The sequence below is a fragment of the Ochlerotatus camptorhynchus genome, unplaced genomic scaffold, assembly GCF_037179485.1.
Source record: "Ochlerotatus camptorhynchus isolate MF236.1 unplaced genomic scaffold, CSIRO-AGI_Acam_v1.1 ptg000621l, whole genome shotgun sequence".
Classification (NCBI taxonomy): domain Eukaryota; kingdom Metazoa; phylum Arthropoda; class Insecta; order Diptera; family Culicidae; genus Ochlerotatus; species Ochlerotatus camptorhynchus.
In genome coordinates, this window is record NW_027041100.1 from 51,864 (window position 1) to 75,145 (window position 23,282).

The 23,282-nt window shown below is 40.6% G+C and overlaps 1 protein-coding gene across 2 annotated transcripts; it reads right to left on the minus strand.

Moving 5' to 3' along the window:
- Positions 1-4,315: 4,315 nt before the first annotated feature.
- MED19 (mediator complex subunit 19) lies at positions 4,316-18,284 on the minus strand. Of its 2 annotated transcripts, none has more exons than XM_065237429.1 (4): positions 17,661-18,284; positions 6,923-7,071; positions 5,658-5,765; positions 4,316-5,579 (listed from the first exon to the last, which is right to left on the minus strand). In XM_065237429.1, the coding sequence occupies exons 1-4, from the start codon at positions 17,875-17,877 to the stop codon at positions 5,292-5,294; spliced, it is 762 nt and encodes a 253-aa protein (XP_065093501.1). In that variant the 5' UTR covers positions 17,878-18,284; the 3' UTR covers positions 4,316-5,291. The 2 variants fall into 2 exon arrangements, with proteins under 2 accessions (XP_065093501.1, XP_065093500.1); XM_065237428.1 differs by having other exon boundaries at positions 17,643-18,284.
- Between the last annotated feature and the right edge of the window lie 4,998 nt (positions 18,285-23,282).

Genomic DNA, 23,282 nt, shown 5'->3' on the forward strand with positions numbered 1-23,282 from the left:
ATAAATCTTCCCTCCTTCACTTTCTGACATAAAATCGCCAGCAAAAAGAGTAATGTCATCATCGCCAATATTTATAAACAGTGCTACCAGCAAACCGATATTAAATTCAGATTATCGTCGATATCGGATTTTGAAATTTCGGTTATCGTATCGATCATTTGGACCCAATATTTATCGATGATATTGGATTTATCGATATTGTCACAGCACTACGTCCGCACAAGACCAAAGGATGTGATAAGCGTCTTGGTAACCTTGTTTCACATTCACAAAGATTGCTGTCTCCCAACCCCACACGGAACAAGTGAGCGTTTAGACAATAGTGATTGGACATGAGAGGAGACATCACGCGTATGAAGTCTCGACCCAAGTCCAACCCTTTGAACCATGCAAACTTCGACACCTTAGGGATAATTGAATGTAGTCATCGTCCCAAGCTCCCTTCACTCCATTGATGTTGCCAGCTAACGAGCGACTGCTGACGATAAATAGAGAAAAATTCACTATAGGCGATCTGTCGATCATAAATGTCGCCTTCCATAGCGCCCACCTTCGCAAGTGAATCCGCCTTCTCATTGCCCAAAATTGAGCAATGCGAAGGGACCCACGCGAAGAGAAAATACGAGAAGTGTTTTACCGGCCTAATGGAACGGATAGCCTCGACAGAACTGAGACTATCCGAAAAAAATAAAGTAGTGGTCTGGAAGAAGTGAAGCAATAGTTTCCAAAGCGTAGTGAATTGCTGTCAGTTCAGCCACATATACAGAACAATTCCCAACAAACAATTCAAAGTCACAAATAAGCATACACATTGAATAAATGCTGTATAACAGTGTACAATGCTGAATAAAACAGGATGTCGAATTATGTGCTGAAAAAAGCTCATTGAGATCGATAGATGCACTTTTATTCCGCCGTGTGATTAATTTCATTATTAAAAGCTTTATAAACGTTGACTGTCTTCCTTATTCAGAACCAGAAGGCTGATCTAATAACAAACTGAATAAGTGTAATTTGCACATACATTGTCGCTTTTATTCGACTGTTTTCAATTGATTGAATAAAATGCTTTTTTAAACGTTTTATAAATGTTTTCTAGCTCCATTATTAGATTTCTTTGCATTGTTTTACAATATTGCTGTATAAAAGTGAATACACTCAGCAAAATAGCTCTTATACCACCCAACAAACAATTAAAAGTCATAAATAAGCATATATATTGAATAAATGCTGTATAACAGTGTACAATGCTGAATAAAAATAGTTGTCGAATTATGTGCTGAAAAAGCTTATTGTTCCACTCTGATCTGATTAATTTACTTATTAAAAGCTGCATAAGTGTTAAATGTCGTCCCAATTCAACGCCAGAAGTTCGATCTAATAACAAACTGAATAAGTGTAATTTGTACATACATTGACACTTTAATTCGACTGTTTTCAATGGATTTAATAACATGCTTTATAAGACGTCTAATTAATGTTCTCCAGCTCCTTTATTAGATTTCATTGCATTACTTTACAATATTGCTGAATAAAGGTGAATACAGTCAGCATACTAGCTCTTATACAACTATGCGTCCATGTTCTAATCACATGATTTGTAAATGCTTTATAAACGACGTATTAGATTCATTATTCGACAACACTGATTCAGTATTACAACAAGGCGAAATCAGTAGAGTAGTGGTTACCGTTTCCGCTTTTCAATTAGAAAATCGTGAGTTCAATCCCAAGCTCAACTTTTTTTTTATTTGTGTAGAACATAATTAATATAAATAGTAATATCGATCACATGACTCACGATAATGAATGCATTGATCTAATTTAGAATATAACCGAGCATCCTTTCTTTCGACTTGGAGATGTGAAGAGGCAACATTGGTCTCATTTAAAACAACGACGAATGGATTAATCATTCCCACAGGGCCTTGAAGGAGCTAGAGTTGCGATCGGGAGTGCTGATAGGTATCTTCTTTCATGCAAGCTTTTATAGATTATTGAGTTGCCCATATGATGAATTCTAGGATAGCTCAGATGACAAGGCAAGCGGCTGGTGATCGGAAGGTACATGGTTCGTATCCCATACAATAATGGCATGTATAAGTATTTAATAAATTTTCTAATATCTGTGAGGTGCGAGCCCACGTCAGAAATATTGAAATACAATACACTTAAAGCAAACCCTACACGCATCAATATATTGACGCGAAGGGGAATTATTGACAATAATATTGATGATGTGAATTCAGAAATATTGTCAATCTCGATGTATTGACGTCAATATAGAATGTATTGACAATACGATTATTGTCAATAAAAGTAATCGTGTGGGGTCCACTTAAGAAACACAAAACAAAACACCCTTCCCCCCCTGTCCTCCCTGTCCCCTGTCCTCTTATTTTCGGGTTAATTTTCCCACAGTTGAATAATCGTTTAATAAATGTATAATTGTGTCTAATTAAACGTTACTTCACATGAGAATCAAGCGTATACAGAGCATCACTGTTTTAAGGAAGCAGTGATGTCTAATAAACACTGAATAATCAAAAATGTTATCGTATAAACTCTGTTACAACTCATAAGTCGAATAAAAGCTTCTCGACATACCTTATAAAACAACACCAGTAGTTCAATGTTGAGGTTGAATAAATTCTCCAGATTTGTGTGAACAAAGCCTGAACAGAAGTTATTATTAAAAATAGTACAAGTACTATTAAGCATGCAGTTGAATAAAAATGGCCAAGAAGTCGTTTCTTCAATAGACGATTGTTTGTTGGGGTATGTGTTATCGCCGGTATGATCCCAATCGGCATCACCTTGGCGGAGGACTACGACGATATGACGAGAGAAACCAGAGGAGTACGAAAAATTGTGAGACCGGTGTCGATGACTAAGTGGCAGCAGAGAACGTTAGATGGACACACAGGCTAATACCGATTCTTTCGACCTGGGTGAATAGGAAACATGGAGAAGTCAACTTCCACTTGACGCAGGTCCTGTCTGGTCATGGCTGCTTTAAAAAGTACCTGCATCGGTTCGGACACACAACGTCACCCTTCTGGCCGAAATGTTGAAGAATCACCAAAGCACGTGGTCTTCGAATGTCCTAGATTTGATGCTGTGCGAGAGGAGATGCTCGCCCTTAGCACGGAGAATGTCGTCGAAGAAATGTGTCGAGAGGAGGGCACCTTTAACGCCGTCAACAGAGCAGTAACGCAGATCATGTCAGCGCTGCAGCGAAAATGGCGAGAGGACCAACTAGAAAGTAGTAATGTGCTCACACAAGTGCGATGTGAAAGCCGAAGCCGGGAGAACTCTCCGTCAGAGTCAGAGTAGGCTGAATTCACCACCGGGGATAACCGAGTAGAACGCGACGCTGGGAGCTAAATGGCTCACAAATTGGAGAGACGATCAGCAAACTGGAAGCGCCAATTAGCTAAGGTAAAGTGAGGCGGCCCCCTTCAAAGTAATACCATAGAGGTAACTCTAAGACCAGAAGGTCCCGAAGAAACGAGCTCAACTTTTTAACTCAGCTCTGGTACTATCTTCGGTCCCAAGCTAATCGATTCACCCCTCGAAACATAGGAAAATCAACTAACTCCTCATTTTATCTGTCAAATTTTCATAGCGAATTAAAACAAACATTGTGTAGTACTAGAATGTTGACTAGAATAGGGTACGTTAATCGTTTGCTTGGGACCAATAGGCTAGTCAAGTAGTGAGCCAATTTAAAATCGTTAGTTTCGTATTGATTGTTGATGCACCTCTGTTGCTTTGTACAGTCTTTTGCAACGTGCCCCTTCTCTCCGCATTTCCTGCACAGATCAGATCTGTCAGGGCCTTTGCCAGTTTCTCGCCTGATGACCCAAGCCCATGCATTTGTAGCATCTCTCCATTTTCTTAGACACCCGAGGAATAGCTTCGTTTCGTTTCGTATTGATTGTTGGTAATACGACGAGTGGCTCCGGGGGAAAAGGGCAAAGCGTCCAACGAGGTTTTAGTGCGGTAAGAATCCCACACACCATGTCACCGCGACTGTACTCCTAGTCATCAAGCGGTGGCATGATGGCCTTTTGAAGGTTTCCTTCTTGCCAAAACAAAAAAAAAACACACACAGATCGACTGAGGAGTTGAAGCGACTTCGCCGGAGGTGGCTCATTAAATCTGCGACTTACAGAAACAGTGAACAGGATTCAGCTACTCATATTCTCGTTTGCGTTCGAACCGTGTTTTTTGTATGGAAAATACGGTTCGAACGAAAACGATAATATGGGACATTGACTCAAGGCTTTCTTTCTTGGATAACAATACTAGGTTTCACTTTTCACTTGCTTCAAATGTATTGCTAAATGAAAATAAAATTAAATAATAACTCAATAATCATATAAATACACGTTTGCTAAAATGATAAACCATGCTTTCTGTGACGCCGTCGGTGGTCGCTTCGAATCGAACTGATCCACCTACGAGAGGAAAGTTTTTTTTACAGGTCAGCGACCAGCTTGGATCGCTCGAGCAGACCTTGCTCCACAACGTCCGAGAATATTTCAATTTTACTTCTGTACAAACAGAGACGGTAAGAAAAGAACGACCTACGGAAGATTTTCGCCCAAGGGCACGCGAAGGGAAAACATTGACAAAGTAAAAGAGTTTAAGATCTTAACCGTATAGTTCAACTTACATGGCTATTGGGCTTTTTAATGTTTTTGTTGTTTTTTGTTAAATAATTTTTCTTCTGCAAAGAGAAAAACAAGGCTTCTGTTGCATAAAATTTAATTTTTTTTTAATTGAGGATTATCTTTTTGACACACTCCTACTATCGAAAATTGGCATTTTTCATGTTTGCAATCGATACTCGATTTCACACTTTAGTTATCATCATCAATCAATATAATAGTATAAGTTTGTGGTAAGGAATCACTTTTGTATGCAAAACTGTTCTGGGTACGATTAAACCTATCAACAAAAACAGAGAAAACGGGTGGTGCTTCTTCTTTGATAAGAATTGTTACCGTGTTCTAAGGGTTACGTTTTCTTGTTTTTCATCTTTATATACTGTTAATATGTCTAGCGAATTGGGATTTTCTTTTCATCTGGAAACCCGGGAACAAGCAACCAGCTCCCATTCGACCGAAAAAATGACCTTAATATTAATCTTTACCTTACTTATAACTAGCACTAACGACGTTAGTGTTGTTGTTTGTTGTTGTGTTGCAGTAGCTGAGTCTGCGTGAAGTTTCCATCCACATCCAAGGTTTCTTTTGATTATACAAAGTTGGTTTGTTTTGTTTTTAGAAGACTTGCGTTTGCGGTGGCATCGAGGCAGCCCCGCTACCAGGATGCTCCGGACTGTGGCGCTGTTTTTTGCGCTTCTTCTCTTTTTTCCGCTTTTTCCGCTCCTTGTCGTCTTCGTGGCGTTTCTGCTTTTTGTGCTTCTTCTCGTGGGTATCGAGCCCGGATGCCTCCAGCGCCGACTGTTCCGACTGGGGCGCGACACCCTCCTTGTATTTGTGTTTCTTATGCTTATTCTTATGCTTTCTAGTGGGGGCCGTCTTCAGGTGCTTGTACTGTTCCGGGAGCTGCGCGGGGTGGTAGAGGGAGAAGAAATTTGTGAAAGAAATTTCAAATAGGGATAGAACATGAGCATAGGATCTTACTGGTCCAGGATGCAGGCGGAAGCCAGCCAATTGTACGCTTGTGAGAGGAAGTAGATCTTTTCCACCGATTGGTGGTTTTTCGATGACGCTTCTGAGTGAACTGTTGTCCTGCAATGATAGAAGATGTTTAGTGGAAACTGGAAAATGTGCTATGAGGAAATGATTTTCAGATTACAAATTTAGCCGCATTCAGCTGATTTCACTTAATATTGCGACCAACACATTAGCGATGTGATTTGGTGGAACACTCAGCTTCATTTTGAAAACGCTGCTAAGATTCGACCCTGGTTCAACACGTCGTTAAAAATTACAGCTGCTCATCAGGTGACGAATGACCAATAAAAATCACAATTCTCGATAAGGCAACTATTTAAAAAAGTCAACTATGCGATCAGGTACCGCATTCTTTTGAAACTTATTCGACAACATATAGCCAATTGAAATGGAACTGCCCGGTAACAGTACAACAATTCGGTTGTTCTTCCTCTTAACGAGCATCATTCTCATCGCTACTGGAGCACCAGCCTGCGGAAACTGTTGTACAAAATGCTGTGGCTGCAGCTACAGTTCTGGACCAACGGGCCGAAGTGCTATAATACCAGACGGCAGCAACGAATGGGCAGAGATCGATGCCTTGATGGAGGACATCAAAATTGCTGAGGAACGCCTGGATCAGACGTTCGCCGAACTGGATAAGCAGAAAGAGGAACGCCGCCACAAGCGCGTGAAGAAAGAGCTAGGTGCATTTTAAATTTTATCGGTGACGATAATGTAAATAAATAATATCGTGACCTACTGCAATAATAAATGCAACTGATCAACTGATATTGCCGGACGGCGCCTGCTGGTCTGCTGCTTTTCACGCATGTCGTATTATGACGCTTTTATTTCTATTTTGGTTTATTCCGTCTCATGTTACATCCCGCATCGGCGTCGCTCTGAATGTGTATAAACTGCATGCGGGGGTAGAGAAGAATGCGACGTTCGCCCACAGAAGAAATATCGATCAACAATTGAAAAGGGCCTATCAGCTTTTGAAAAACAAAGCCCGAAGCCCGCCCACGCAAATCAATGGCATCATCGTGTAGGGTAAAATTTCCTCGTAGGCGGCTTTCGTTTTGCAAGGAAAAGGCTTACAAACTGTTGTTTACAAAAACTGATAGACCCTTTTAAATTGTTGGTCAAGAAGTTTCTTATTGAAATATGGTATTTCTCTTGAACCGTGCAAGTGCGAGTTGATAATTTTATGAACACGGGATACTTACGAGATGTCCCGGTCCGTCGATGACGCCCGGCAGGTTCGGCAGGAACGACGAGAGCTGCTCCTTTACTTTCTTACCACTAAATTTACTATAAGAATGTTCGAGGCCATAGTGGGCCATCAAGTTGGTTGCACCGGTGAGTTCGCCTTCGCCTGGAAAGTATGGTAAGGTTTAAGTATAACGGAATAGGTACTAATAGTGCGATATTTAGTTGAAATGTTTGTTATGGTTTCATATGCTAAGATCAATGTACTGATTGCCTACAATGCCAATGCAAGCTCTTCATATTTAAGGGAACTGGTCAGAGAAGTGTAGTGATTTTCCTGGGGAAGTTTTAAAGTCTTTCAGGGTCTTTTACATAAAGTTTGGAGATCTTTTTTAGAAGATTCAATATCGAGAAAAAATCCGACTGGTCGCTTTCGAGAACCATTTTCACTGGGCCGCCGTCCGGCATTCTTACGACGTGCTCAGCCCACCGTAGTCGCAGCAGCTGGTGCAATTCGTGGTTCATTCGCCTCCTCCACGTTCCGTCATCCATCTGCCCTGCACTCCATCGTAGATGGTACACAACACCTTCCGTTCGAAGACACCAAGGGCCTTCACATCCAGGTCTCGTGGTCGTAGAGGACCACCGGTTTTATCAGCGTCTTGTAGGTAATCAGCTTCGTGCGGCGGCAAATTTTATTCGACCGGAGCGTTTTCCGGAATTCAAAGTAGATACGATTCCCTGCAATAATGCGTCTTTGAATTTCTCTGCTGTTATCATTTTCGGTGGTCACCACTGAGCCCAAATAACCAACTCAGGGTGGGAGGCTAACATTGTCTTCCCTAGAACCTCTTTGTCTTCGATGCGTTGATGGCAAGTCCAATCCGCCTAGCCTTAGCCTTCAGTCTGATATACGTTTCCGCCATCGTCTCAAAGTTCCGTGCCATGATGTCGATATCATCGGCGAAGCCACGAAGCTGGATGGACTTCCTGAAGATCGTGCCACTCGTGTCTATCCCAGCTCTTCCGATCACACCTTCTAACGCGATGTTGAATAGCAGAAACGAAAGTCCATCACCGCAACCCCCTTCGAGATTCAAAGGGACTCGAGAGTGTCCCCGATACTCGAACAACGCACATCACTCGATTCATCGTCAACTTGACCAATCGCGTCAGTTTATCCGGAAGTCCATACTCGTGCATTATCTGCCATAGCTGATCTCGATCGATTGTGTCGAATGCGGATTTGAAATCGATGAACAAATGATGTGTGGGCACGTTGTCTTCGCGGCATTTCTGCAGAACCTGCCGAATCGCGAAAATTTGGTTCATGGTAACGCGGGCACCCATGAATCCCGCTAACTACTGCCCCACGAACTCTCTTGCAAATGATGACGGCGGCATAGAATTTGGGAGAGTACTTTGTAGGCAGCACTCAGCAGTGTGATCGCGCGTTAGTTTCAGTAATCCAACTTGTCGCCCTTTTTGTAGATTGGGCATACGAAACCTTCCATCCACTCCTCCGGTACTATCTTCTCCTCCCAAATCTTGGCAATTACCCAGTGCAGCGCTCTAGCCAGTGCTTCACCACCGTATTTTAATAGCTCACTTGGTAGTTGATCCATCTACACCAGTTGCTTTGTAGTTCTTCAGTCGACCGATCTCTCCCTCAACTTCTTGAAGATCAGGGGCCGGTAGCCTGTCGTCTTCTACGCGTGCTCCAAGGTCTGCTGCCGTGCCACCTTCGTTTTCTGCTGCATCACCGTTGAGGTGCTCGTCATAGTACCGACCGGTGGAAACTAGCGATTTTTAATTGGCTCACTACTTGACTAGCTTATTGGTCCCAAGCAATTCGATTAACGTACCCCATTCTAGTCAAATTTCTAGTACTACACTATGTTTGCTTTGATTCGCAATGAAAGCTTTCAGGTAAAATGAGAGGTTCGTGAATTTTCCTATGTTTCAAGGGGTGAATCGATTAGCTTGGGACCGAAGAGAGTACCAGAGCTGAGCCAAAAAGTTGAGTACGTTTCTTCGGGACCTTCGGGTCTTAGAGTTACCTCTATGGTAGTACCTATGGCGGAACGGATGTCCATCGAGCCATCTTCAAGAGTAGCTGCGTCAAGCTGCCTTTCGTGGGTAGTGCAGCTTCCGGCTGCTGCGCGTAGTCCTCGGCAACTTTGGTGTCTCGTAATTGCTCAATGTTGGGTCGCGGCGTTCGACTTCGACGGGTGTTATGCACTACTATGTTACTATGCATACTGCAAGTAAATAAAGGTTCAAATCTATGTTCGCACTGCGGTGCATGAGACCGTTGATAATGTCGGAGAAGTCAATTCAAGTCAATTTAATTCTTGGGGCCCTGTTATGTAAGTCGAGTCGAGCGTCACTTTTGGTCACTGAAGTTGAACTAGCCTACGCTTGAAATCTACCTAATAAGATTAAAAACCTTCTGGTCACTGGTCTATTTTGGAATTATAGAAGTAGAGCAGTTCCAGCTCAAATAGCGAAAAAATAAACAAATTTTAGATTTTATCTCTCAGAATCCCATGAAATTTCGCGTAATTGTCAGCTAGGGGCAATGAACCAAGCTTGTGCTGGAATTCGGGTGATTTGTGCGTCGAAATGGCCGAACCCTAATTCATTGCCCCTAGTGAACAATTATGCGAAGTTTCATGGAATTCGGAGAGGGAAAATTTAAATCGTGGCACTGCTCAGTACGAGGGGCGCACACTACCAGGTATGAGCATAGAGGTAACTCTAAAACCACTGGGTCCCGAAGAAAATCATTATTATTTTTGGCTCACTCAGTACCAGAGCAACGGTCCCAAGCAGTCCCAAGCTATTTCACTCACCCCTGCATGTTCTGCATGAATCCACACACCCCTGATGTTATCTGTCAAACTTTCATAGCGAATCAAAACAAACATAGTGTAGTAATAGAATTTCAACTAGAATAGGGTACGTTAATCGTTTGCTTGGGACCAATAGGCTACTAAAGTGGTGAGCCAATTTAAAATCGTTAGTTTCGTATTGATTGTTGGTATGAGTGCGTGATATTTAAAATACATCGTAGTAATTTAAATACTTTGAGGACAGTAATCATTTGATTTAAAATTCTTTTAGCGGCATTGAAAGTAATCAACATATAATTAACGATAATTAATGTAATGGCAAATAATTCAAATGTTTTGAAAATAATTTGAGTATCAAATATTGTCAGTATTTAAAGTATTTAATGAAATTTAGAGTGTATTTAAAGTAATGAAAGCAGTAATGACAAGATTTTAAATATTTGGTCAGTAGGCTGCGTAGTATTGAAAGACTAGTGCGTGCCCCTCGGCTCAGTAATACCAACAATCAATACGAAACTAACTATTTTAAATTGACTCACTACTTGGCTAACCTATTGGTCTCAAGCAAATCGATTAACGTACCCCATTCTAATCGAAATTCTAGTACTACACTATGTTTGTTTTGATTCGCTATGAAAGTTTGACATATAAAATTAGGGGTTCGTGGAATTTCCTATGTTTCGAGGGGTGCATCGATTAGTCTTGGACCGAAGAGAGTACCAGAGCTGAGCCAAAAAGTTGAGCGTGTTTCTTCACGACCTTCTGCTCTTAGAGTTACATCTATGGTAATACCACAGATAAACAAACATAATCCTGGCAAGTTGTTTATCGAACAAGCATTTAACGGACAATTTAAAAGTATCGTAGTTGGTAGTACCTCCACCTGTGGCGCGCACAGTCAATTCCCTTGCTTTTGACGTTTACACACTACCGCGATCTGTTCAGCGTAGTGGCCACCACAGTGTACTCAACAGATGGTGGTAATGTTTAAGCGACGATGTTTTACAGTGAGAAATATTCAATGTGATATGTCTGTTTGTCTGTGGTAATACCACAAACGAAGTGACAGAACACTTTGGTGACGAACCTGCTATTTTGAAATTTTTCAGTGTACCACATGGCAGCACTACTACTGGATTGTACTAGCATTTTCACCAAATGTACTAGAATGTTTTGATTTTATCTCTTTCACTCTACTCAAATCTGAAATGCATAAAAAATGAAAAAAATGATACACTCTTTGCACACTGTCAAAGATCACCTTGGACGATTTTCAAACTTTGGCCTTCATTATGGCCCAAAATCTTTCCACCGGACGAATCTCTGGCGAATTTGGGGGTTGGCGGTTTTTGGTACAAAAATAACGTTACTGTCTCTGTACCAATCCAACGTCGATCGCGCGTAATGGCATGATGCCAGGTCCGGCCAAAACAATGTCTTGCCTCCGTGGGACCGCAGGAAGGGCAACAGACGCTTATGGAGACACTCGGTGCGGTAAAATTCGCGGTTGATGGTACCCATTGTGATGTACGGTTTACTCAGTTTACCGCATTGGCATATGGCCTGCCAGAGCAAGTATTTTTTGGCGAATTTGTCCACTTTCTTCTTCCTTATGTCTTCCGGAACATCAAACCGTGATTTGGTAACGTAGAACTCCAGCCCCGGTATCTGCTTTGCGTCTGCCTTGATGTAGGTTTCGTCATCCATTACCACACACATCGGTTTCGTTGACCACTCTCGATACAGCTTCCTTGCGCGGGATTTGGCCGCCGTGTTTTGTTGATCACGCCGGTTCGGTGCCTTCCGGACCTTGAATACACGAAGCCCAGCTCACGTAAATTCGCGGTTTATGTTCAGTGAAAATTCCGTATCACAAAATTGCTCACAGAGTTCCCTTTTTTTGCCGTTCGACGACGACGGGCATGCGAGAGAAAAATAAGCATCGGGAATGTGCTTCCGGATGTATTGATTTGGTGAGTACGTTCCAGTTGAAGATTGTTCTTATACATATCTCGATTGCATTTTCGATGGGACGTCCGGAGAGCTTTGAAATTTAGGCGTTGTTGCTTTTGCGGGCAGACGAGTTGGTCGCCGGTAAGGGCCAGTAAGTGCTGCCAGCAGATGAATCAAGAGGTATTCGAAACAAAATTGGTAAGAAATGTCCATTCAAATCGATTTAATACAGTTGAACAAATTTCAAAACTATATACGTGCCAGATTTGGAAATAATATTTTTTGAATCTGGAAGTGTGTTTATGATACCATTATCCATTTGATAAAGGTAGAGTGAACATGCGGGGCTTATTGTAAGTAAAAGTGACCTCGGAGTGGTCGTGAATTACCAGGCATTCTGAAATGGGTCACTGGAGAATTCTAAGACGAGTTTCAAGAGAATTCCAGGAGTATTTTGAGTAGACCTGTGCGCCGCTGATGATTTGGAGTCGGCGCTCCACCGTGATCATTCTGACACCAAATTCCCTCGGGCAAATAAAAAAAATCTGGACATTTACACATCAAGCAACACCTCGTTGTCTATAACATGTCACAGGCACCAACACAATATTTTTGATTCATTTATGATACGCCGATGCACACCAAAGTCAACGCCGCCGTCGCCGATGAAATGACCTAAGGTCTAATTTTGAGAAGCATTTGAGGAAATTCCTGGTTGATGTTTGCAAAATTGGCGTGGTTTGATTGTTTCTCCCGGACCAGAAATTTGTGACATCGCGAGTGAAATTTCTGTTTATTTACGCGGTGATGAGAAGTGCGCTGAACTATTGTCAGGGTTTTGAGATGTGCATTGCTTTTGTGCACGGAGTGACTTGAAAAAAGAAAAGTGAAGAAAAGTGATATTTGGTTGTTGTGTGGTTGGAGTGGAGGGAAAAAAAAATATGCGTGGAAGCATCGGGAATGCGCTCCCGGGTGAAGTGATTTGGTGAGAACGTTCCAGTTGAAGATTGTTGACAAGTGTATTTGTGGTGATGCAAATTATGGTTTAGATGACGCATGACTTCAAACATTTTGTGTATCCAAATAAAACATATTACATACTAAATACGCACAGGGCATCGTCTGCTGACCATTGCCGCGGGTATATCGTGGGAGTCCCAGGTACCCGGTTCAAGCTTTAGTTGGCGGCGGTGGCTCTTCTTGACCTTCTACCCCCTGAGTAGTTAGTGTGAATAAGGGCGTCTATGTGATGTTTTGCTGTACCTGTTGTGGACATTTAGTGCATCCTGTTCCCTTAACTTGTTGAGGACTCCCTGTCTTGCCTCAAAAGTTACCCTTTTTGAAGTACTAGTCTTCACAACATAAAGGGCACCATTACGGAGCATGAGATTTGATCAAATTATTCGCAGTTCTACTTGTCCAACGCCCCCGGCTGGGTGAGGGATAGAGGATGACACACACACACACACACACATTTGAGGAAATTCCTGGTTATTTCCCATTTGTTTTCTATTCCCGATTAATTTCCGGTACTCTCAGTTTTCCCGGTTTAGTACCCACTCAGTGAATATAATGCGAGATACATCATTATGAAGAGTGTCAGGTGTCAAGAGTTCATTTTCAGTATGGTGGTAGAAGAGTTAATATGAGGTAATTTAGACAGTTTTTTTACGTTCTGTAACTCAATACCTTCTCAAGTCGATTGTCTCTTGAAGGGAGAGTTAAGTGCATTTTGAAATCTTACTCAGATTTAAGGGATTGACTGTCCTACAAATATCAGTTCATTATTCTGTAAAATCTGGGACAGTGTGACTTTTCGGATCGACTGGATGCAGGGCGTCTTTGTGAACGTTTCAAAGAAGGGGGATCTGATTATGTGCGACTAATTGAATGATATACCTAGTTGAGCAGTTTTGGAGTAACCGTACATCAGCGGTTTTGAGGAAATGAGGTTATACATTACAATGTTTTGAAGGAGAGCATTAATAAAATCAAGGGGCAAGACAACTGTACTCAGAGTTAATGTATTTGCAGTGAGTAAATTTGAGTTACTCATATTTACTCAAAAATAAACAAAGATTTAGTTTTCATTAATTAAAAGATCTATGTTGGATGGCTCTTGTCCAGGCCAGGGGATGCTAGGGCTCTTTTGCTTTCTAGGGATCGATTTTCCGGCTATTTCTGGCTACCCTGGCATCAAGAAATAGCTGAAGACTCTTCCCGGGAATTGGGAAATGTTTTTATCCAGTAATATAATTTTCGGTAGCTATATATTAAAATTTGAACTTACCGGAAAATTTTCCGACATTTTATGACAGTTTCTTCCAACTTCCCCTTTTAGATTTCAACCGACTTCTTCGGATGGGAGTTTCTTCCAACATCTCCCGGAAGTTTTTAAAAGTTATCCTGGAAGAACCTTCCACCTTCTCCACAAATTTCTTCCATCGTTGAACGGAAGTTTCATCAACTTTCCGTTTCAACAGTATCTTCAGATTAACCTCAGCAGTCTTACTGGCTACCGCTGGCGGTGGAAATTATTTTCCATTTTAGGCCTGTGACAAGGGTGACAAGGCCTATACTAACAGCAGCGTTTGACAGTAGGCAGCATGTCCCGGACTCAAATAATTTATTTTGCTGTGCTGGGCCCGCTGTCACTGTATGACATGTTGCCTACGCGCCTACCACTGGGCTGATTTTAGCCGAACTTCGCATGGAAAACTTTTCTGAATTATTCTGAAAGTTTGATCCGGCTGCCCAAATTTGCATTGGCCATTTTTCAACTATTTCAGAAAGACTCTTCCAACCGAGGGGCACGCAATACAAAGAACCGGTTGAAGTTAAAATGCAATCAAAAGTACTTAAAATAATTAATGCCTTTTGAAGTAGTACTGACGGTAATTAAAATTATCTATCCGTAATCAATGTAATTAAAAGTATTGAAAATGTAATTAATGTACTTTAATTACGAAATTTCAACTTTAATTAATGGAGTTAAAAAGTAGTTAATGTTCTACATTGTGTAATTAATGTAATTAAAGCAGTAGTTAATGGAATCAATTTAATTACAGTCGTTGCCTGCGTTGGAGTTAAAGGTTATTGCGTGCTCCTAGCTTCCAATTTCACACGTAAATTTCTCAAAAATTGTTTCAGAAGCGTCTAACGGTGTCGCATGGGAGATTCTTCGCCTGGAAGCTTTCCTGATTTCGCACTAAAGATTCGTCAAATTTTCTCCAGAATTATAAGTAAAACTGTTTCCCGGGAGTCGAGAAATGATAAATCTGATAAATTTCCCGGGTAAGGGCAACGCTAGGTGATGTGGTTTCACAACCAAGGAATGTGTAATTTGGCCAAAAAGTTTTCAGAAGATTATTTTTAGCTCATGAAAATTAATACTCAATCTCACAAAATCAGTCAAAAAGGTTATTCATTAGACTGATGCAAAATTTGACTTTTTCGCTCCTGATAAGCCTCCCAAAGTTACAACTCATGTGGTTAGAAACAGACTTCGCACAAGCCATTTGAAGTTTACATGTAAATTACTATGGGAAATCTCAACTTTTTGTTCATTGCCTTCTAGTCTTTTTCCATATTGAACAGTTCGATAGCAATTCTTATAGAGAATCTTCTCAGCTACAACTTTGCTGAAAATCGTTTCTTTGTAAAACGAGACAGGAAAAAGATATAAATTATTTAAGCGATTAGTAAACTTATGACATGATCAAGCAGGTGCTCTGTAGGCAACACTGTATTTTGCAGTGTGACATAGTAGCCATGATTTTTGTGTCCTATTCAACGCCCCAGAAACACCAATGTTGCCTGCTGAGCAGTTGATTGAGTATGATCATAAGACATCAGCGCATTGAACCATTGATAACTTTCGATCCTTGCATTTAATCAAAAAGTGGTCCTTAACAAAGTTGTAGCTGGGAAAATTTCGTACAAGTACAGTTGAAAGTTTTTGAAGCAGACCGATATGGTGAATTATTAGATCGACATAAGCAAAAATCTTAGTTTTCCCATAGTAATTCCCATACAAACTTCAAATGGTTTGTGCCATCTCAGTTTCTCACCAAATGGATTCAAATTTTGTGAGGTTAGTCAGGATCCGATTTGGAATCGTTTAAGTATTGTGGAGCGAAAATTTCAAATTGTGCATCACTCTATTGCTCATCTTGTTACATTACATGCCTGAAATGAGGAAACTCAGCATTAATAATAAATATTATGATCAGCAAAATTTTATTTGCAAGCCGCCATAACGTTAGGATAAAGCGGCGCTGGTGGTGTAGTGGTAAGCGTGATTACCTCTCACCCCAGCAGGCCTGGGTTCAAATCCCAGTCGGCGCCGCCGGGATGTTCTGAGGCATAACATCTCTGATCACGCCTTCCTTCGGAAGTAAAGCCGTTGTTCCCCGGTTCATGAGTTGATGGGTCGATAGGTAGGGTCCAGGTGTGGGAGCTGCCTCTCTTGGCAACATTGTTGAATGCGGTCTTTATTTAGCTGTTCATCCCAGGGATTGTACAGAATCCTCCTTGGAATTGGCCATCAGAATCCGTACTATGCGGTTCCTAATGTTTGCAGTGCTCGAACGTCATAGGCATTAAAGCAAAACATCTCTGACTGTTCCGTTAGGTCACCATAAATTTTCCAACGATTTTGAGGGGGCAGCTTGTAAACACGCACCGTTTAAAATAGTATCGGTTGCTATGTGCATTTGATGTTGAGCAACGCGAGTAACTCATAGTAACTCAATTTTACTCATGATCAAAAGCTGACTTGTCCCAAGAATAAAACCCTGTTTTCTCGAAGCTCAAGTAGAACAAATCTTAAAATAATGTTCCAAGGAAAATTTCTGCACTCTATGCAGAGTAATCTCAATGACCTTGCCGAACGCTCCTCTCCGGTGGGTCTCATAATCAACGTCAACAAGGCAAAATCGTTGAAGATTTAACACGTACAATCCTTCCAGTTTAACGGTAGCTGGTCATGCAGTGGATATATGTATTTTGATGCACGAATCAAGAAGGCTACGTCTTGCTTTGCAAGTTTACGAAACATTTGGAGATCAACCCTATATTAATAAAGTAACGTTTGTAAGCCAGCGAAACTTGATAAGTTTCAGCGTAGAACACTCAAAAGTTGCGCTGCATCTAGAAGCATTATTGTTCCACGTTTTTATGAAAGTACATATAACATGGGAAAATCGATAGTCTAACAACTGGATCTCGAATGCTGAGCAAAAAATCTTTCACGTTGGCCTTATGCACCACTAGAAGGGGCTTAAGATACCTGAATTAATTCCAATCCTCTGATTTTTTTTCGAAACCTAGAACTTCTGAAGAAAAAGCACTACAATTCCGACATGGGAATACTAGACGAACTCTTGAAGATGTACCTAGTAAACACCAGGATAGTTCTAATTTGCTATGGAATAGAAGAACACTTTCCTTTCCATGAATATTTTTTATACGCCAAAATTCAAGGTTTTATATTGAACATAGTTGGTAAACTATACGTCTGGGTCAAATTTAGAACAACAACGGAAAAATTATCCAAAATCCTAAAATAAAAACATATTAATGTAAATATTAAGGTCCTAAAGGTTTAAATGACTTGTAGTCAATAGTCGATTTTGTGCATGCCAATCTTTATGAAAAAGCAAACTATCAGTCTTTTTAAGCAAGTTAGTCATCTATTGTGCCTATACGTATTAAACAGCAGATCATTTTTTGATCAATCAGAAGAGGCATAAGAATTCGAACATAGTCAGACTCCATCTACCACAAATACCATGAGGTTTGACCTTATTTTCCCCAATCTCAAGACTCTCTTCCACTTCCCAGCAAACATCATAGCGATCCTAGTTTTCCATTGACCTAAGAACTGAAAAAATAACATCCCAACATGACCCCGTTTCCCATTGCTCACCTTCGGTATCGCACTCACCTGGAGGTTCCTTCATCAGATAGAACGGCCCACTGTGCACGATCGACGGGTTCTTGCCGAGCTGGATCGTTGTCTTAAGCGTTCCGGACGAGTCCTGGCGGGCCACTACCGGGGACCGTCCGCCTGCCCCACCGGCCCGCGGGGACGATTTGGGCGAGTATTGTTCCACCTTTCGGAACTGGTCGGTCATCATCACGTTGCCGTAATTGTTGAACATCACGTCTACCACGGACGGTGGCGTTGTTGGCTCCGTTTCTTCTACTACTTCGTCGTCGCAATCACTCTTGATAGTTGCAACAAGAGAGGAGCCCCAAGGTTTTAAAGGCAACAGCGCAGCAGTGTGTATTCAACACTGCGAACGGGCCTCGCTCTCTCGTCGTCGGGAGCCCAGAAACGGGGCTGACGCGACCCCGGAAACAGATCCGACTTTCGTGTGCAATCCGGTCGGCAAACGGAGTGGATACACTTTCTCGAACGAAATGAACAACCTAACACGCGGAAATACTGCTTTTTGCGAGGAAATTTTCACTTCGATCTCCTTTTTCGCGACAAAATCCACTGCTGCTACGAACCACAGAGGAGAGGAGCAAAAAATCGTTCTGCACTCGCAGACAAGCAGACAGCTTTGACAGGTTTTGATTGACAGCTTCTGTATTTATTTTCGTAAAGGCTTTTTTTGTTTCACGCTGTCAAGTTGGCAGCGCGAGTTGTTTTGGGATTTGTCACCCTTCAGCAACGTGCGTCGCACATTGGGAGTGAATGGAATCTGCCATGGTATAAATAAATCGAATCGGAAATTGGAAAATTATTACCTAAATATTGGAGATCAACAGTTGGCCCTCGTGGCGAAGGTATGAGCCGTCGAAATAATGAGTCAAAATTGCTTCACAGTAGTAAAATGGGAGAGAATTTTCTAAATGCTTGTATTTTTCTACATAAGCATTTTAATTAAATTTGGTTTTCACTAGCGCGAAAAACTTCAGGGGCTCCCGAATAAAAATGCCCCACTCAAAAACAATAGAGTTTATTGTTACAATGTAATAAAATCTATTGTACCAGCCAACAATCTTATTGACAAAAACATTAAAAGTACAATAGTTCTATACAAAAGAATCTGTTTTATATTAGACTTTTAAGCTTGAACTTGAGCTTGAGCTTGAGCTTGAGCTTGCTTGCTTGAGCTTGATTGACCGCCCACGGTTGCTACTCTGTTACTGCCAGATCAGCTGTAATTACACAGAGAACCAATAGACGATGCTTGGGACTATCAATCATCCTCAATGTGTAAAAACCGGTGATCTTAAATTAGGCAATACCAGCGCCGGCCGCGCCCGAACACAGGTCAAGAAAGGAATGGGAAGGATTGTGTTCACATGACACTCGCTTTGATGGAAGCCGAGAACACCTCTGCACTTCCACGAGGAATCACTGGGATGTTGGATAAGAGGGTTGGGTTTGCAGCAGGGTTCGTTTTGGTAAACGATAAGCTGAATTGATGTCTTAACGATCATATAACGCGAAGGAGCTTGGGAATAAACCCACGGTCTTCTGCTCAGTAAGCAAAAACGTTTGCCACTAGGCAGACGAGCACCTTTTTAATCACCGAGTTGCTGTTATTACCATGTAGTCATATTAACAAATAAAACGATTGACGAATCTTGAATGTGGATGGGCCTGAGATTAGACTCATGTTCTGCTCAGTAAGCAAAAACGGTTGCTCTAAGGTCACCGAGCCCCTCATATCACATAATACCGTTGCTCAAATTTGTGTATCCATTCAAACCCGGAACCAACGACAACAACGAGTTTCGCAAAATACACGATACACAAGCGATTTTACCATAAATCTCTTTGATATGTAAGAACCTGGGACCGCGTTTTTCTGCTCAGTAAGCAGGCCACTGTAACCGACGATCTTTCAAATCCGAAAACTAAAAACTACGAAAAAGTACTTAGGCCTTCATTAAGTTCCACTTTCACGCGACGTTCAATGACAGGGTCCTATCCAGGATTACATCTGAAAAATCCAAATCTGGCCAACGCCCACCCGAAACCTAAACCTGTTCTAATCCACCTGAAATGACTAACGAATGGAAGACATTGACTACCCAGCCATGCAATAGTCTCATTCCGTGCCTTATGGCAACTTGATGATTCTATTGCGCTCATCTTTTGGCACCACCCAGGGAAGACTTGGTCCTGTACCCAATGCTTAACTTATCTCCATTCCACTCAGCTACTCGCAATTTCTTGTGATATAGTGGGCGGAATATTATTATATGAGACAATTCAATGCAGACGTCTTTCCAAATTTGGCAGATCGACAGGTAATCGGTGAGTTACCACGATAGTTGCTATTCAACAACTCGACAACGTCCCATCGTCAACGCCTGCTATGAGAATTTCCCATTGCAGACGCCAACGAAATGACGTCATCGAGCTATCGATCAACTACCCTGGTTATCGCCTGGTACCTTATAGCACGATGCTAGGAGGCGAACCGGAAGAATCGATGAGCTACCTCTCCCCCTCTGTTTTATATTAGACTTTTAATAATAGAAAAACTACTATACTAGCTGAGTATTGCGATCTGACTCAAAATGCTTGTCATCTGGGAGCCGAGTCAAACTGTCAAACGGGAGCCAAACATTCAAAAGAGCTCAGAAGTCACGTGCCACCTACTGAAAACAAATTAAGAATTATCATTATGAAACTGCCGAAACAACAACCTAAGTAGGTGGATAATGTAAATCATTGAGCGTGATGCTCGAAAAAGTGTTTTTATTTGATATTAATAATGCCAAAACTGGGTTAGTGAAACAAGAATGTAATCAAACTTTATAAGAGTCATGTGAGCTTTGTGCACTCCCATCACAATGTATACGTTATTTCTGGAACAGAGGAGGAGGAACCAAGAGTTCATTTGACAGCATGTATATACAATTTCGTGAGCTGTGTCAGCAAAAAAAAAATTGAAACTTCGGAAGATTTTCAAGATGTTTTCTAGCTCACTTGAAAAATAAAATCGGCTGAGTTCACAGTACTCAGGTTACTAGTTACCGTAACCATAAAATAATCAATTTTTTATCTGGAACAAAATTGATCTCATTGCAATACATTTTTATTGTTTTTTATTGTTCGACATTTTGATATCATGAAATTTATTGTAGATCTACAATTGTGACAGTGACAATTTGAGTGCGAAATACCTGTTTTGTCACATTGTACAACATTTATAAGGACACCTTTTTTCAATTTAAGCTTTTTTCGTTCAGAATTTCACATTTATAATATATTTGTGGGCCTCCCTTAGCTTAGTTGGTAAAGGCGCAGCTACAGAGCAAGACCATGCTGGAGGTGGCTAAGTTGAGAGCCGATGTAATGTCTCAGTGGGAACGTAATAAAGCCAGAAGAAGAGATATTTTTTTTTTTTTTTTTTTTGTCTTTATTTTAGAGATTTTTAGCCTGAGGCTAGTTCATCTCTTAAGAAGAGATATTCTACATTGATTGTGCATCCAAAAAGGCTACAGTTCATTTTTAATTCAAATCAAAATTTTACCAGTTGTTACTTATATTGTATCAATGTGCATAAGGCGATCAGTGTGAGTACCGTTGCTGAAGGGGCCTCAGTTTAGACCTTTTCGCATTTTGATTTAGCAGAGACACGAGGCCAATATCGACTTATGAAATTGCGCCTAGCGATATGCGATGCAGTAAATGCGTATTTGGTCATTTGTAGACACAGCTATTTGTAGACTTCTTGTAGGCGTTGTCAAAATGCGTTGGATCACCGTAGCGTGTAGCAATGTAACAAAAACGATCTACATACATGATTGACGACAAAGAATAAAACGATTGCTGCTGAAGGGGCCTGAGTTCAGACTTTTTCGCAGTTTGATTTAGCAGAGACACGAGGCCAATGTCGACTTATGAAATTGCGCCTAGCGATATGCAGTAGTAAATGCGTATTTCGACAGTGAGCATTCATAAGGGCGTATACGCGATGATCGATTCTCTTCATCCATTTTCTCTTTTGTTAATGACTCGCTAGATTTAACGTTTGTCGGTGCGTTTGCTGTTGCTTTTGATAGTCAATGCAACCTGTTACAACTCTACATTGAACAAATTCTACAAAATTGTTTCGCTTAGCTGTAGCAATGCAAAGAGAAAATCGATGAAGAGAATCGATCATCGCTTATACGCCCTTATGCATGCTCACTGTCGATTTGATATTGTCAACAGAATTTTGTAGACTTCTTGTAGGCGTTTTCAATATGTGTAGCATTTATCAATGTAACAAAAACGGTCTACAAACATGTTTGACGACAAAATAGGGTAATTTGCCAATTGCTGCACAAGTTAGCACGTATTTTTGGTTATTTACATTTTTATGATATTAAAATCGTTTTTGAAGTAGGAATTCCTCAAGAAACCTTTGAATGTGATTCATGAAGCATGTTCAGCGCTCATCAGCAATTTATATTGGTAAACTCATTCTGTATAGTTAAACTTTTCAATGTCCCTCAGAGTCTAATTGTTGCACGCATCATTTGCTTTGAAATTCTATTATTGCACACTTTGTATCTAAATGTATCTTGGAATGACATTTTTCAGCAAAAATAACCATTGAGTGATTTTGTTAGATGATAAAACGTAAGTTTCCTGTAAGTTACTTACGATATCAGCCATTTTATTGATTTAATTGATGCGGTCAAAATATACGCAGAAGCTCTTTAATATGTCACTTGCATACCTTCAGGCGTTATCGCCATAAGCAATAATCCACACCAAGAGTCCAAATGTGATCCATTATTGAGCATTAATATATTTTCTGTAAAATTTACAACTTTGATAGATGTATTGCAATTGATCGTTAGACAAAAGAATAACCAACATTTTCCTGAAAAGATTACTTAAGTAAATTGAATTTTGAGCTTGTAATAGTTTTGTTTACAACTGAAGATTATTACCAGAAAAAATAATAAATCATATGAGCAATGTAAAAAATATTTAGAACAAGTTTTATCACAATAGTCCTAACACTGAGTATGCAAAACACACGTTTTATCATTCAACAATTGATCACTGATTGTCATGCCACCATGATCGGAAAACAAACGATTTTAAATTGGCTCACTACTTGACTAGCCTATTGGTCCCAAGCAAATCGACTAACGTACCCCATTCTAGTATAAATTCCAGTACTACACTATGTTTGGTTTTATTCGCTCTAAGAGGAAGAGGTGACAATTGGCTTATTACTCTTTAATTTCTATCTCTATCTCTATCTTTATCTATGTCTATCTCTATCAGCGTTGCCAGATTGTTTTAAAGCTTATCGGTATCGAAGATATGAAAAAATCGGTATTTATCGGTATTTACTATTATATATGTTTGCCGTTTTGGAAAGCAAGTTTTTTTTAACAATAGTGACAACTGGGACTTGAGGGGAATTGCTTTGTCTAACGGCTTTCTCAGTCTTAAAGCACTCTTTAATTTTTTATTTAATTTTTAACATTATCGTTCTCAAATGGTGATCGAAATTGTGACCAAGTAGTTTTTTTTTTCAATTTAATATCATTAAATGAAACCAAAATATGGAAAATCAGCATAAACAACGAC

Coding starts and splice junctions, on each gene's coding strand:
- MED19 (XM_065237428.1), bottom strand. CDS start 17,877: ATGTTCAACAATTACGGCAACGTGATGATGACCGACCAGTTCCGAAAG. Junction 7,072..17,642: donor AGGTGAGTGCGATACCGAAG/GTGAGCAATGGG, acceptor CATACTTTCCAG/GCGAAGGCGAACTCACCGGT. Junction 5,766..6,922: donor TCGACGGACCGGGACATCTC/GTAAGTATCCCG, acceptor CTATCATTGCAG/GACAACAGTTCACTCAGAAG.